A 13435-nucleotide genomic window follows, 5' to 3' on the forward strand; every position below is an offset into this window, starting at 1 on the left:
AGCTCACATCACTTTACAAGGCTAAGATGTTTAGTCAGTTTCCATTTCATTCTCACACTGCTTACTTCCGGAATTGAAAAAAGAAGGTAATTTGTCAGTTCAGAAACATGGTTTGATTCTCCAAATCAAATTACTTTGTTCCTTCTTTTTTAAAATTTAATCTTATGACACAGTCTACTCACTAACCATCATGTTATGAAATAGGAAATTTAATTATTTAATACCTAAATTTCTCTCTGGTTTAAGAATCCAAGAATTAATGGTGATGGTTTTATCAAAGATTTTTTTCCAGAATGCATTAAAAATTACTCATTATCTCAGAATGCACATTTTGATTGAAGTCCTTACTAGTATGAAAAAGTAGTTAATCTTCCTGAGGACATGTTTCTAGCCACATCTTTTCCTTCATCCATCTAAAAGAAAGATGCCAGATCTTGAAAAAACAAAGGTATAAAATATCATAGATCTGAGATTGTGTGCTATTTGAGCACTAAAAATATCCAAAGAAAGACTGGATCTATAGCTATAGTCTTTCTGGAGAATTCTTACTGGTATTTATTGTGCATTATATATATATATATAATATTTGTATATATATACATACATATATACAAATATAAAGTAAGCATATAACCACTAAAGCATATGATACAGCCATCAATATTTCTTCCTGGAACATGGGGTCTGTTGTTTTGAATGTCTACAAAATATACCTGTAAATAAGCCTAAAAATAAGTTATGTTCTTGAAATCAAAGGGAAGAAAAGGTCAATTTTACAGAGATTTTTGGTTAGTGTGGTTAACTTATGTGGGTAATCCAGGTTCCACTGTAAAGCCTGAATTATTCAGATAGACTATCTTCACTGGCCAAGTTGAGTCAATGGTTCTCTGATTCACTTCAAGCGATAAAGAACAGGCTCAAGCTGAGTCTATCTGGACTACATCTCCTGTGCCACGGTAAATTAGCATTTTCAATCAAGTTGAAGGCTAACCACGATCAGACGTTTTTGTTAAGATGGACAAAATAATTTTGCCAATACTCTTGCCACTCTCTAGTTCCATCTGTGATTGTCTAGGCAAAGTCCATCTTCCTTGAAATCACCAAAGACATCAAGTCTGACATTTTGGGACGTGGCAATTCTTTCTTCAAACCTATTTTCACAACGGAATCTTTTCATGCCTTACAAAACAAAATAAGGAGCTTACTTACAGTGAATTCCCCGGTGACTGCATCAAACCCCACATGAATCGTATGTTCAAAGTCTGAAGGAAGAGAGATCTCTGGGCGTTCTTTCTCTTTCTTCTTATTGGCTAAAGGCAAAATGTTAACATGTATTTATTTGGGATACAGTTTTGGCATCCATAAGTTGTACAATTAGGTTCATCACAATAATTACAAAGTTGAAAGACAATTTAGTCCAACATAGTTATAACAATATTTAACTCCAGAATTTATAATTTTATTTAAATAAATGGCTGAGAGTTTGACAAAATGCTATGTCCAAGTAATTTACAAATTTCCAAATCCAATTCAAACAAAACTTGCAGTCAAACTGGTTTATGTCCTTTACCAGTCTAATGATGTAATCAGCAGGTATCTAGGTATATTGTGTTTAACTGGTCTTGTTGGATCAAATACCACATATTATAGAAGAAATTCATTAGACTCAAGTCAAGCTAAGTCTTCCTATTAGAAAGAAAGAATAGAAAAGTGCTTAAGCTATCTATAAAAGTGTTATGAATTGTTTATATTTTAAACCATAGCTAAATATCAAGTAACTAGAACTTTAACTTTACACGTTTACATTATGAAGAGTAGCTTAAAAGGCTCTTGGTCTTCTTTCAATGAGAATACTATTGCAAAGCAATAACTTTGCTAGTAAAAAACAAAACACAAATTGTTGCTTTTTACTGAATTAATTTTATTGAGTTCTTAGAAACCTCAAACCAATCCCTTGGTTCAGTCATTTTAGTTTGTAGTTATTTTTCCATGTCCCTATAAATTTTGTCATAGTAGCCATTCAAAATCATTGTCCTCAAGTAACAGATTATTCATAGTGACACAATTATAAAGAAATACATCAATAGTTAATAAATCAAAAGCTTTTAAAGGTATAATCACTGAAGAAATGAAGTTGGGAACTGTAATGAAATTAGTCTATCTCAAAAGAGATCCCAGGAGAAAGTTATTATGGAAGCATTGTAAAATGGCATTTACTAGCTTCCATAATAGACAGAGCAGCAAATTTGAGTGTGTATCTCTGATATGGCTGCATTTCACAGTCAAAAAAATAATACTCACCCTAATACTGGGTAAGTCAGCATGAACCAGTTTTGCCCAATTGAAACCAATCAACTTTAGAGTTGCCAGGGTGGCAAATTTAGAACATTCTGGTTCAAATAGATGTTTCCTTGGCCTCAATTTCAGACAACATTTAATTAACCATAATGGATTACTGGTTTTGTGGGTTACCCAGGACAAATTTTAAATTCAAAACATTTCATGTTCAAATGTCATTCGTATGGCTTTTCACTTTCCACTCTCCTTCACTGCTCCATATCGCCAGCTAGAGGACAGAGATATGGAAATTCAAGTAGTAAGAGGATTAAGATACAGGATTAAGAAAGAAAGGTTGGGGTTGGGGGGGGGGACAAGGGTCACTCAAAGTCTTTGCCTGGCCATGGAACACATTTAGGACTCATTTTGAAAAGTATATATGTGCCATCTAACTTCAATTCAGCATGGATTCCACATTTACAGTGAGCCTACTTTATTGACTATCATTTTAACTGAACATTAGAGTTTGGGATAGGTACTTCTATTTCCCCTGCATGTTTATGGACTGTAGCTACCATTTATACTTGTTCCCCTACCATTTTTACTTGTCCAGAAAGCCAAACAGAACAATCAGCTTTCTGTTCTTTACACTCCACTGAAGATGACCCAGCTACTCCAGTAATCGTTTGCTTATTTTCCTCTTTCCTGATCTCCCATCCATGTTGGACATGGCTAACCGCCTCTCGTTATACTTCCTTGACAATGTGGTCTGATTCTCCTCCTCCCTCAGTGACCATTCTTCATTTGATGGGCATCTTTTCTTCTGCCTTTCCTGGTGCAGTCTTTGGCATTCATTTCTCGTGGATGGCATTCACTCCCAGATACTAACTAACTCATGTTGGATAATTCCCTAATCTGCGGTTGGCAGGGGTAGATACAGATTTTGTGGCACCAAAGCAGGGGTAGATACAGATTTTGTGAGACCAAAGACTTTATGTAATTTGAGAGGAAAGCTCCCTTTAGGTAAAAACAATACAAAATTGCTAGGGCTTCTTCTAGAGCCTTGGAAGAGTCTCAGGCAAGTGAGAAATTCTGAATAAGCAGTTTTATTCACTCCATAGTAAATGTACTCTGGTGGGTGGTGGCCTTTTTGGTGTCAAAGATCACTCTGAAAAATCTGAAGAAAGCTGTGGTACTTCTGTCTATAAAATTGCAGTATACACACATATACACAATTTTGCATATAACTTCAGAGGTTCAAAATTCCCCTGGGCTCTAGGTTAAGAACCCCTAGCTTAGGGCTTCCCTGGTGGCGCAGTGGTTGGGGGTCCGCCTGCCGAGGGGGGACGCGGGTTCGTGCCCCGATCCGGGAGGATCCCGCGTGCTGCGGAGCGGCTGGGCCCGTGAGCCATGGCCGCTGCGCCTGCGCGTCCGGAGCCTGTGCTCCGCAATGGGAGAGGCCACAGCAGTGAGAGGCCCACATAACGCAAAAAAAAAAAAAAAAAAGAACCCCTAGCTTAGTCTCCATCTCTAATCATTGTATCAACTTGCATCTATGACCTCTCTTGCCAGCAAACAGGCTCTCCCTACTTCTCCGTTAGCAATGGCTGCACAATTGAAGCCTGTTGACTTAGATGTAAACACTCCACTTCAGCTGAGCTATGTGAATCAGCCTAATGGGGTCTCCCTAAGTCCAGCTGGTTGCCAGTCCCTTACCAGCCTAATTATGCCATTCTCTTCACGCAGGACAAAGCGTAACAGAGGCGGAAATCCCAAACTCGCTCCTCCTTCAGTGTCCATATTCTCGGTGAAATGATAAGCACTCACCACCCAGATCAGAGAAGGAGTAAGGCCTTGGACTCCTCCTCTTTGGGAGGCTCTAAGCAATGAAAAGATCACGACCTTCTCTCTCAAATAAAAGCAATAGTAAAGCATAAAAAGGGAAGGAAGCCCCCAAAGTTCTGATGTTCCTATGATGATTAATTTAAGTCTTTTAAAAAACTACTCTATATCCCGAATCACAATGTTTTCACATTTTGTGAGTAAGCACATGCTTACTCTGGCTTTTGGTTATTTCAGCTCTGGCCCAACTGCCCAAATCATAAATTTGGGAGCTTCTTTGACTTCTACTTTAATTCTACCTTAATCAGTCAGCACGTTCTATTTCCCAAACTCATTTTGGATGCATCTTCTTCCTTTCATCTGCACAAACCATCATCTTAGTCCAAGGCACCGGCATTTTTCACCTGGTCTTACGACCTCCAATTTTGCCCCCTGCAATTCGTTACTCTGTGGCCGGAGAAATCTTTTGAAATATATATATATATATATCTGCCTACATTCCTGCCTGTAAGATCCTTCAATGGCTCCCTATTATCCAAAGTTCAGAGTTCATGCTCCTTAGCATGCTAGCCAAGGGCCTGCTTAATGTGTCCCCAGCGTACCTCTCGACTGTCTATTCTTGCTCTGGCCCCCGCTGTTCCATACCCATTTCATGCTCCCTCAACTGCCAAGCTTTCTCTTACTGCCAAGCTTTTACACATGCTACACGGAGGCCTGGGAAGTCTTACATCTTAACGCCCCACATCTGCGCCCATTTCCTTTTTCTTGAAGACTCACTCTTGTGTTTCCTCTCCTTTGGCAAGTCTTTTCCTGTCTTCCCTCTGCAGACAAAGTTGAATGCCCTTCTCTTCAGGCTCCCAGAGAGCCACCCAATGTGTACTCTGAGTTTGGCCCTTATTAACACTGAATTGTCATTTCTTCTTTACATACCTATCTCTCTAGCTAAAATCTGAGATATCTGACAGCAGAGACTGTATCTTATTCATTCTCACATTCCCTAGCACCTGGCTTCTGTCTGCACACGTAACCACTGTCATCTATGGAATATTCACCATGTGCAAAGTGCTTCTAGGGTTATCTCATTTAATCTGCACCACAATCTTAAAAGGCAGGCATTATTATTGTATTATTATTGTTTTATAGATGAGGAAAGTAAGACTCAGTAAAGTTAAACCACATATCCAAGATTACACAGCTGGCAGGTGTCAGAGCCAGGATTTGAACCTAGGTCTCAACTGTGTCTACAGAACCTAAGCTCTGAATAGCTACACTATTTATTACTCAGTAGCATTAAAAGCAAACCTCAATAGGTTTGAGTCGTTAGTCTTCAGTAAATGGTTAGTGATGGAATGGAGACTAGCTGAGAACTTTATTTTTTTTTTTCTTTTAAGGAATACTAAAATGTCTGTATCTCCCCCAGAAAATTCTGTGAGCAGTGGTTGTTTATATTAAGACTCATCCTAACCTGAATCTTGGGCTCATAAGACGCGGCCTGATCACCTCTGGGTTGATATTTGCAGAGAGCAGAAGTGTATCAACCATATTCTATTGGAACCTAGAACAAAGGCCACAAATTGCTGACTAGACCCAGATTACAAATGGTGTTTGACACCGGGACCCTCTGCTTGCTCACGATTCTGGCTGTAACTCCAGGGGCCAGCTAATCTCTCCAGAATCTCTCATCCTGACATCTTTCCCCATCCCACTACATTTTAAAGAAAGAGAAGTCATCTGTCACCTCCTATACACCCCGACCCCAATGCTCTGCATTTCTCTAGTGACTAGGGCTTACTCCATTAAAATCTCCCTACACCTTTACTTCAACATCTTCATTAAATGCACTGTTGACTTCTTGCCTTAGGTTCTCAAACTTCACTGTGCATCACTCTCATGTGGGAAACTTCAAAAAGGTAAGAGAGAGAGAGAGAGAGAGAGAGAGAGAGAGAGAGAGAGAGAGAGAGAGAGAGAGAGAGAGAGAGAGAGATTTCAGAGCCCTGCCCCCAGAGATTCAGATTTAGTCTGGGGTAGACCTCAGCACCTTTAATTTTTAAACGCCCTCCAGTATTTCCATGAAGCAGCTGGGGTTGAGAAAAATAATTTTAAACCCTACTATCCAACAAAGGTATCACTTCCTCAGATAATCCTGATGGACGCTGATGGTTCTTCCCCATTCCCAGTCTTTAGGTCCAGGGGAATGGAGAAGGGCAGAGTTTCCTCATTTTTATTTCATATTGTTTATTTGAGATAAGTACTTCTGCACTTTCCTACAAAGCTCCCCCCACTTTGAGGTTACTGCCATTTAGTTCTCCTGGCCACGTCCTCTTATCCACTGAGGACTTTGGCTCCCAGTATTCCTTCCAACACTCAGTGCTGCCATCTCTCTGTGAAACGTAATATACAAATGGACACCTCCTTCATACACACTCTCTCCTTTTAACTCCTTGACCTCCCTCAGCTCTAATGAACTTCATCTCCTTTCCACTTCTTCAATCCACTCCCATGGCCACCACTAAACCAGTGGTTCTCAACCAGGGCTGCTCATCAGAATAATCTGTAGAGTTTCATAAAAATCCCAACACCTTGGGCCCACTCAGAACCTACTCTATCAGGATTTCTAAGGATGAGACCTGGGGAAATGATGTTTTTAAGTGCCATAGATGATGTGCAGACAGAGTGGAGAACCACAGCTACCCCAGGCCTCTTCATTATCCAGAATGACCCTTTCTCTGAAATATTCTCCGAAATAACCCTGTTATCTCATTCCTTGGGCCCAGCCTCCCATCATGCTAGCCTTCTCACTCTTACATGACCTTATTCCTATTTTACTTCTTCTTTGATGTCAACAAAACCTCCAATCCCTGGATCCTTCCATTTTTAGCCAATTTCTCAGCTTCCTCCTCGCCTAGACTCTATGGTCCATCATTTAAACTGCTTGTAAGCCAGTGCCCTGGAAACTATGCTCCTGTGACCCCCCCCCCTCTCTTGCAATTCTCCCACAAAACCTTACCCTGACAGAACCCAACTGTGAAATCTCCATTTCCATATGGAGGCTGGTAAAAGTTGTTGGGGGGAAAAAGAATCACACAGCCATGCAGATTGGTGCTTCCTATAAAGGTCACGGACAGAATTGGGTCATCAATGGCACTGAGCAGTATCCTTCTTGACCCTGGCCAACTTCCTTTCCCACTGCTTTTAGCTAATATTCTAGAATTTCACAACTTCGCTCAAACTTCTGCTTCATCCTCTCCTCCCTTACTTTCAGCATAAGAAATTCCTTCTACTTCACTGAGGAAAACGGAGGCCATCAGTTTGGAACTCCTTTGACTTCACTTCCTGTCCCGCTCCTATGAATGTATCTCCATCAGTAACATCTCCCTTCACATCTTACCAGAAACAGTGTCCTCTCCTTCTACCTGAGGTTTATGCCCTCACTGGTGCTCTAGATTCCTGTCCATCTCACTTCTCCAGGGGTCTCACTCCATCAATTACCTCCTATTTTTTCTTATATCTCCAATCTCTCCCTCTCTACTAACACTTTCTATTTGGCTTTAAAAAAACATGCTGAGATTTCTTTAGTCCTTAAAAATTAAAACCTCCTGCCACCACACAGCTTTCTTTAGTTGCTATAGTCTCTCGACCTTTCCTTCTCTAGCTTAAACTTCTTGAAAAGGCAATCTAGACTTCCTTAACCCTCACTCTTCAAACCACGGCCATGAGTCTCTGAGGTCCCAAATTGATCTCCTCCCTGAAGACGGCCATTTTCCAGTCCTTACAACCATTGACCTCTCAGTCAAAACTGACATTGCTGACCATGAACTTCATGAAACTAACTTCTCCCCACCATCTTTCACACAATTCTTTCCTGGAGTCTATTCCTACATTTCTGGGTCTTCTGTAGACAATTTAAATAGTATTCCCCAGGAGCTGTCCTAGGTCCTCATCTCTTCTCATCAACACACCTCTCCCTTTGGTCACCTCATCTACTTGTACGGTTTCAATCATTATCTACTTCCGTGACTCCCAGATGGATCCCCAGCCCTGACCTCTCTGTTGTCCCCTGACTGAACACCTCTACTTGGATGCCTCATAGGCCTCTCACTCAAAATATTTTCAAAAGTAAGTTCATTCTCTACTGCCTTTTCCCATGTAAAATAAGAAACTACAATTCCTCTTGTGTTTCCTACCTCACCCTCCTCTAGTTTCTCTTGTCACCCTCTGATCGGTTGTCTGGTTCTATTAATTCTTCCTCGTAAATGTTCCCTCTGCATTGCCCTCTTTTATTCTTACAACACTGGCCCTTAGGCCAGGCCACTGTCATTTCTCACCTACCTGACTCCCACAGCCTGACTTGTCTTCTTTCACTGCCCACCCCGCCACCCACATTCATTCTCCTGTGGCTAGAGTGATACTGTGAAACACAAATCTGATATTATTCCCCTGCTTCAATGTTTCCGCATCGCCTTCAGATTCATATTCAAAGCGCTTAGCATGGCACATATAAGCCCTCCAGAACCCGATTCCCAATTACTTCCACAGCTCTGTCTTCCATGCCTCTCCCACCAGCACTCTATGCACTAGCTATGCTGAACTACCTGTAGTTACAGTCATAGATCTTCAACTAACAGTGTGTCATGCCTACTGCCTTCATAATGCTGCTCCTTGTTTCTGGGATGCCACCCAACTCTTATTAGCTGGCTCTATTCCTTCTTTAAGACTCACCTCAGTTGAGTGGTCACCTCCTCCAGGAAGCCTTCCCTAACTGCTCCCTTCCCTCAGTCTTCAATAGACGCCCCTCCTCAGTGCTCACTTCTCTACTGCATTTATTACGCTAATCTCTACTCATTGACTGACTTGTCTGCATCCCTCACTAGGCCATCAGTTCCTTAAAAGCAGGAACTGGGACTTATTCACCTCTGTACCTCAACATCTATCTAGCATAGTACTTGATTCAATAGATATTTAATGAGTAAGCAAATAAACAAATGAATGGATGAATGAATGACCTTCATTATATGAAATGAGACCCAATATATGGAAACAGGGCATGCCTATTTGCCATTATGTGTTCATGGATGAGGAGACATTGATCCAGGTTCCCCAAGAAGGCTGGGGGGTGGGAGGGTATGTTTTAGAGTAGTTGTTATAGTTGCAGTTGGTGGTGATGGCATTGTTGCTGTTTTCCCCGCACTAGGGATGCCTCTGTACTCATTCAGGTACACCTCTTGCCTGGTGCCACTTTGGGGCCAAAAGCATATATTGGCAACACAGTTGTGCAGGGTTCAAGGTACAGCAAAGCAACCAATTCTCCCCTGGAAGAAATCCCAGGATGGTGCTATGCTTGCCTTCTGAAAGCATTTTAGGAATCTGTCACCTGAGTCTTCCTTGTTGTAGGAGTTCCACTTGTCATCTTCCCCTAAAATTCCTGGAAGCTTTGTTGGGCCTTCTCATTGGATGTCACGTCCAGAATTATTTTTTAGAACACTTTCTAGCTCCTTCAAAACAGAGCATGCAGGAAAAGAAAAAGAATAACAGGGGACAGACATAGAGAAATGCTTTCCTACATAAATTTAGCCTAAAAGAATAGAACAATAATTATTTTTTTAAAAGCAATGGAAAGCACGCAAAGTTACGGTGTATGGCATAATAAAAAAAAGTGATCTTGAAAGCCATATAAATACAGAAAGAGAAAAACAAAATATTATATAAAACATATTTTTCAAATGCAGAAACAATTTTTCCAAAGGAAAAAGCACTTAGGCTGGATAGTTCTAAACAGCAAGCATTTCACAGCCCTGGCTCTGAGGAACAACTCTCGCTACTGCCCCAGCTTCCTTTTCCTTTGAACCAGTTAGTAGGTCCATTAACCAGTATACATGGAACTGTGGATCAGTGTAATGACAGATTGTGCTGCGTGACTCATTAGGAACTAAAGTAATATTCTAAATTTGTGATCTCATTGGGGAAATAAGCTTAGCAAACAAGAAGCAACAACTGATACTACCAGACCAACGAAAATTCGGTGCTAAGTTGGGAAAAATAGAGTATAAATGCTGTAGCATGTCAAAATAAAAGAAGATCAGAAAACTCTGGCGGAGAGTGAGGGCTTCCTGGAGAGGAGGTAGGATTTGGGAGATGGGTCTTAAAGAATGGGTAGGCAGGAAAGGTAAGGCATCGCAAACAGGAAAATCAGGAGAGGCAAAGCTTGGACGTTGAAATGTATTCAGCACATTGACAAGGAAGCGAGAAGACAGAAGGGTAAATGGGTAGGGTGTAGTCTTGGAAATCAGGAAGAAAGATGAAATTGGAGATAGTGATAACGAATATACTGGGAAAGGCTTTGAGCAGGTGGATGATATGATAGACAAGGCGACTTCTGGAAGACAAGCCAGATAGCTTTGTGCTGCTAGGGACTTGTGGGATGGTGGGGGCAGGCTTCAAAATGGTCACTGTTCCACACAGGCTGAGGAAGAAAATGAATGGTGGGGATGGAATGGGAGGTCCTATCTGCCACTGCATCTGTTGCCTCGTAGATCACCTACTGGTCATTTCCTGCATAAACTGTGTGTCTGATTTCTGCACCTAGATTGAAAATTACCTGAGGACAGGGAATCTTGTCTTATATGTAGTATTCCCCGTCCCACGACACACAGTGCAGAGCTAGGCACATAAAAAGCAGGCACAAATCTTTTCTTAGTAAAGCATATAAGTGAACTACAAAAGATGCTCCAGGTAAGCCGACATTAACATCCAATTCTGTTCTATCTCATTTTTAAACTGAGATAGCTAATAAATTAAATCTGGGTTCAAAGTCCGCATGCAACTCAGATTTAGGCATTGGCTGGTTGCACATGTCTCTATCCTGAGATCTTCCAGTAAGTTCCTTTGAGAAAAAGGAGGTCTAAAAAAACATTTTGCTAGGAGGCTCATACTGGAGTTGCTGGAGTTGGAGCTCTCCTAGGAGGGTCGCTTGTCCTACAACCCCTAGCTTGACTAGCTTGACACTAGAAGCCCTCCCTCCTCTCCCTCCTTCTTGCCACTCCCCCTACCCAGGTGCAATCTGTACTCAGTGTTATGTATTCCTGAGGCCAAACAACTTGTGCCAACACGGGATCATTTCTGGCAGGGGCAGTGAGGATGTCAGGGTTAGAGATCCATCATAGTAAAATACTTGTTTTTCACCTCAATATTCCTGGGCTTTGCTCTGGGAATGCCATGTTGGAAGGATACAGAAGTATTTGTAAAGGGCCATTCATCTCCTATGGGTGACAACCTTTACTTTTTCCAATAGACGATCCTTAGTGACTTGGTCACTCTTTAGCTGGGTGAGATGCACATTCAGTGGTTCGATAATTTCTCCAATTCACTAAGAGGCAATGCCTCACAAAGATCGCTTACAAAATGTTACCCTTGTGGTCTTTCAAGAATTAAAATGCCTTAGTGTCTACTTAACGACCAGGAAAGTAAATTAAGTACTGGAGTTGGTGTTTTTTAAGTTAAAAAATGCCATTTTGCTTCATCCTCTGCTTTGTGGGTCACTGAGCACACCATTCCATAACTGCCCGCCTACCCAGCCCCCAGCCTGGAAAATGTCTGAGGTCTTATAATTCGGGTAAGAATAAGTATCCCAAAACAGTTCTTTCTATGGCAACAGCAGCCCGGCAGGTGGTGTCAAAAAGGCGAGTGCTCACCGTGAGGGCAACAGTTCCAGGGGGACTGACTTCTGCAAAGACAGTTCTAGTTTCTGGCACTTCTGCTCTATAAACAAATATCCTGTTTGGGGACATATTATGAGAGGGGACCCACAGGAATTCCTCACCTCCTTAATTCAGGAAGTGCATATTTTCCCTTACAGAGGGGAGAGATTATCTAGTTTTCCTCTATTTTTTTTTTTTTTTGGTAGAAAGAATGATATTTTGTGGGCCTTCAAAATTTATTTTTCCCATTGGAATATTTGAAAGTACTATGTGGTAACTACAATGGAAAGTTAGGCATAAAAACAGATTTTATTCTTGGCTCTAAGAATTTAAAGAAATTGATAGTGCAAGGTTGGTAAAAGATTTAAAAGACGTTCTACATAACAGATATATTTCTGCTTAAACCTAGCATCTTGGGCAAAATACATACCAATTCTGAGCAGAAAAGGAAACCGATGTTGAGTAAATGAGGAAAAGGGCCCAAATCCTTAAATACTGGATTATGAATGAATCTAAAGGGAGGGATGAGAGGTGACTCTTGTGTTCTATTTTAATATAGTTCTTTATTTTAATTATAACAATATCAGATATTACTTTTGTAATAGAAAAAGATTTTAAAGGCAAATAATATAACACAGGAATCAGGGAAAAATATTTAACAATTTTCTTTTTTTACAAAGGCTGTTACTTTCTGCTAGGAAGTTAGGCCCTCAGGAGGAATAACTTATAAAAAGGCATGACTACTGTTGTTAACTGCTGATTGAGAAAATGCGTTAGATTCACCTAAGTTTCACCTGCTTCCATAAATATTCCATTTCTGCATATTCCATTGGCCAAAACCTATTTTTGAAACAAGTTAGGTGACTCTCATTTTATGGCAAGCGGTATAATAGTCAACCGCCACTGGACCAGGAGTCGGGGACCTAAATTCTAGGCCAGCCTTGCTTTGTAATTAGTAGTGGGGCAAGTTTGTGGAGGTCAGTTAACCTCTCTAAACTTCTGCCTTCCTCTGCAAAATGGATAAACCTTGCCCCCATCACAGGAGGTTTGAAGAAGGTGATTGATATGAAAGTACATTGAACGCTGTAACATCCCTACAAGTACCATCCAAACCACATCATCTCACTAGGAATGTATGTATTAGCAGGTGACTGTGTTTGCTGGAGAATTAAGTAATCTGTCACTTCTTAAACCAGCACTTCCATGCTATGAATGATGTCCTTGCAAATATAACTACCAAGAAAGGAGATTAAACTGGGCTATCTTAAACATTCACTGCTCTTACGTCTTTCATTATATTAGCAAACGCCAGAAGTATATAGTTGGGAAGGCCCATGGTGGAAGGTTCCTTCACCTGCCTTCAGGTAGAACCTGCTAAAGTCATGAGACAGCCTCCCCCATAAAGAACCTAGAAAATTTCGCCCTTGGTAATTCATAATATTTAATCGGCATATCTGGAATTTCTTTATGGCTAGTTGCATTCCCTCTGGTGGAACAGTAAGCCCATTTCCTCCTGTCAGGTCTTTAGTGGCTATGAAAAACAATATATGCTCTCCATAAACCAGCAGCCTTTAATGTATACATAAAAACTCAAAGTGGTACCCAATTGTGCAAGAGTAGCT

At 40.9% G+C, this 13435-nt stretch overlaps 1 protein-coding gene across 26 annotated transcripts in view; it reads right to left on the minus strand.

The window, feature by feature from the left end:
- Positions 1–13435, minus strand: part of PAK3 (p21 (RAC1) activated kinase 3) — a 291786-nt gene that overhangs the window by 76013 nt on the left and 202338 nt on the right. For all 26 annotated transcript variants that reach the window (XM_059050301.2, XM_067024190.1, XM_067024191.1 and 23 more), the window contains one exon: positions 1210–1310. In XM_059050301.2, coding sequence (XP_058906284.1) covers positions 1210–1310 — 101 coding nt within the window. The remainder of the gene's footprint in view (positions 1–1209; positions 1311–13435) is intronic.

Source organism: Kogia breviceps, chromosome X (assembly GCF_026419965.1).
Source record: "Kogia breviceps isolate mKogBre1 chromosome X, mKogBre1 haplotype 1, whole genome shotgun sequence".
NCBI classification, from domain to species: domain Eukaryota; kingdom Metazoa; phylum Chordata; class Mammalia; order Artiodactyla; family Physeteridae; genus Kogia; species Kogia breviceps.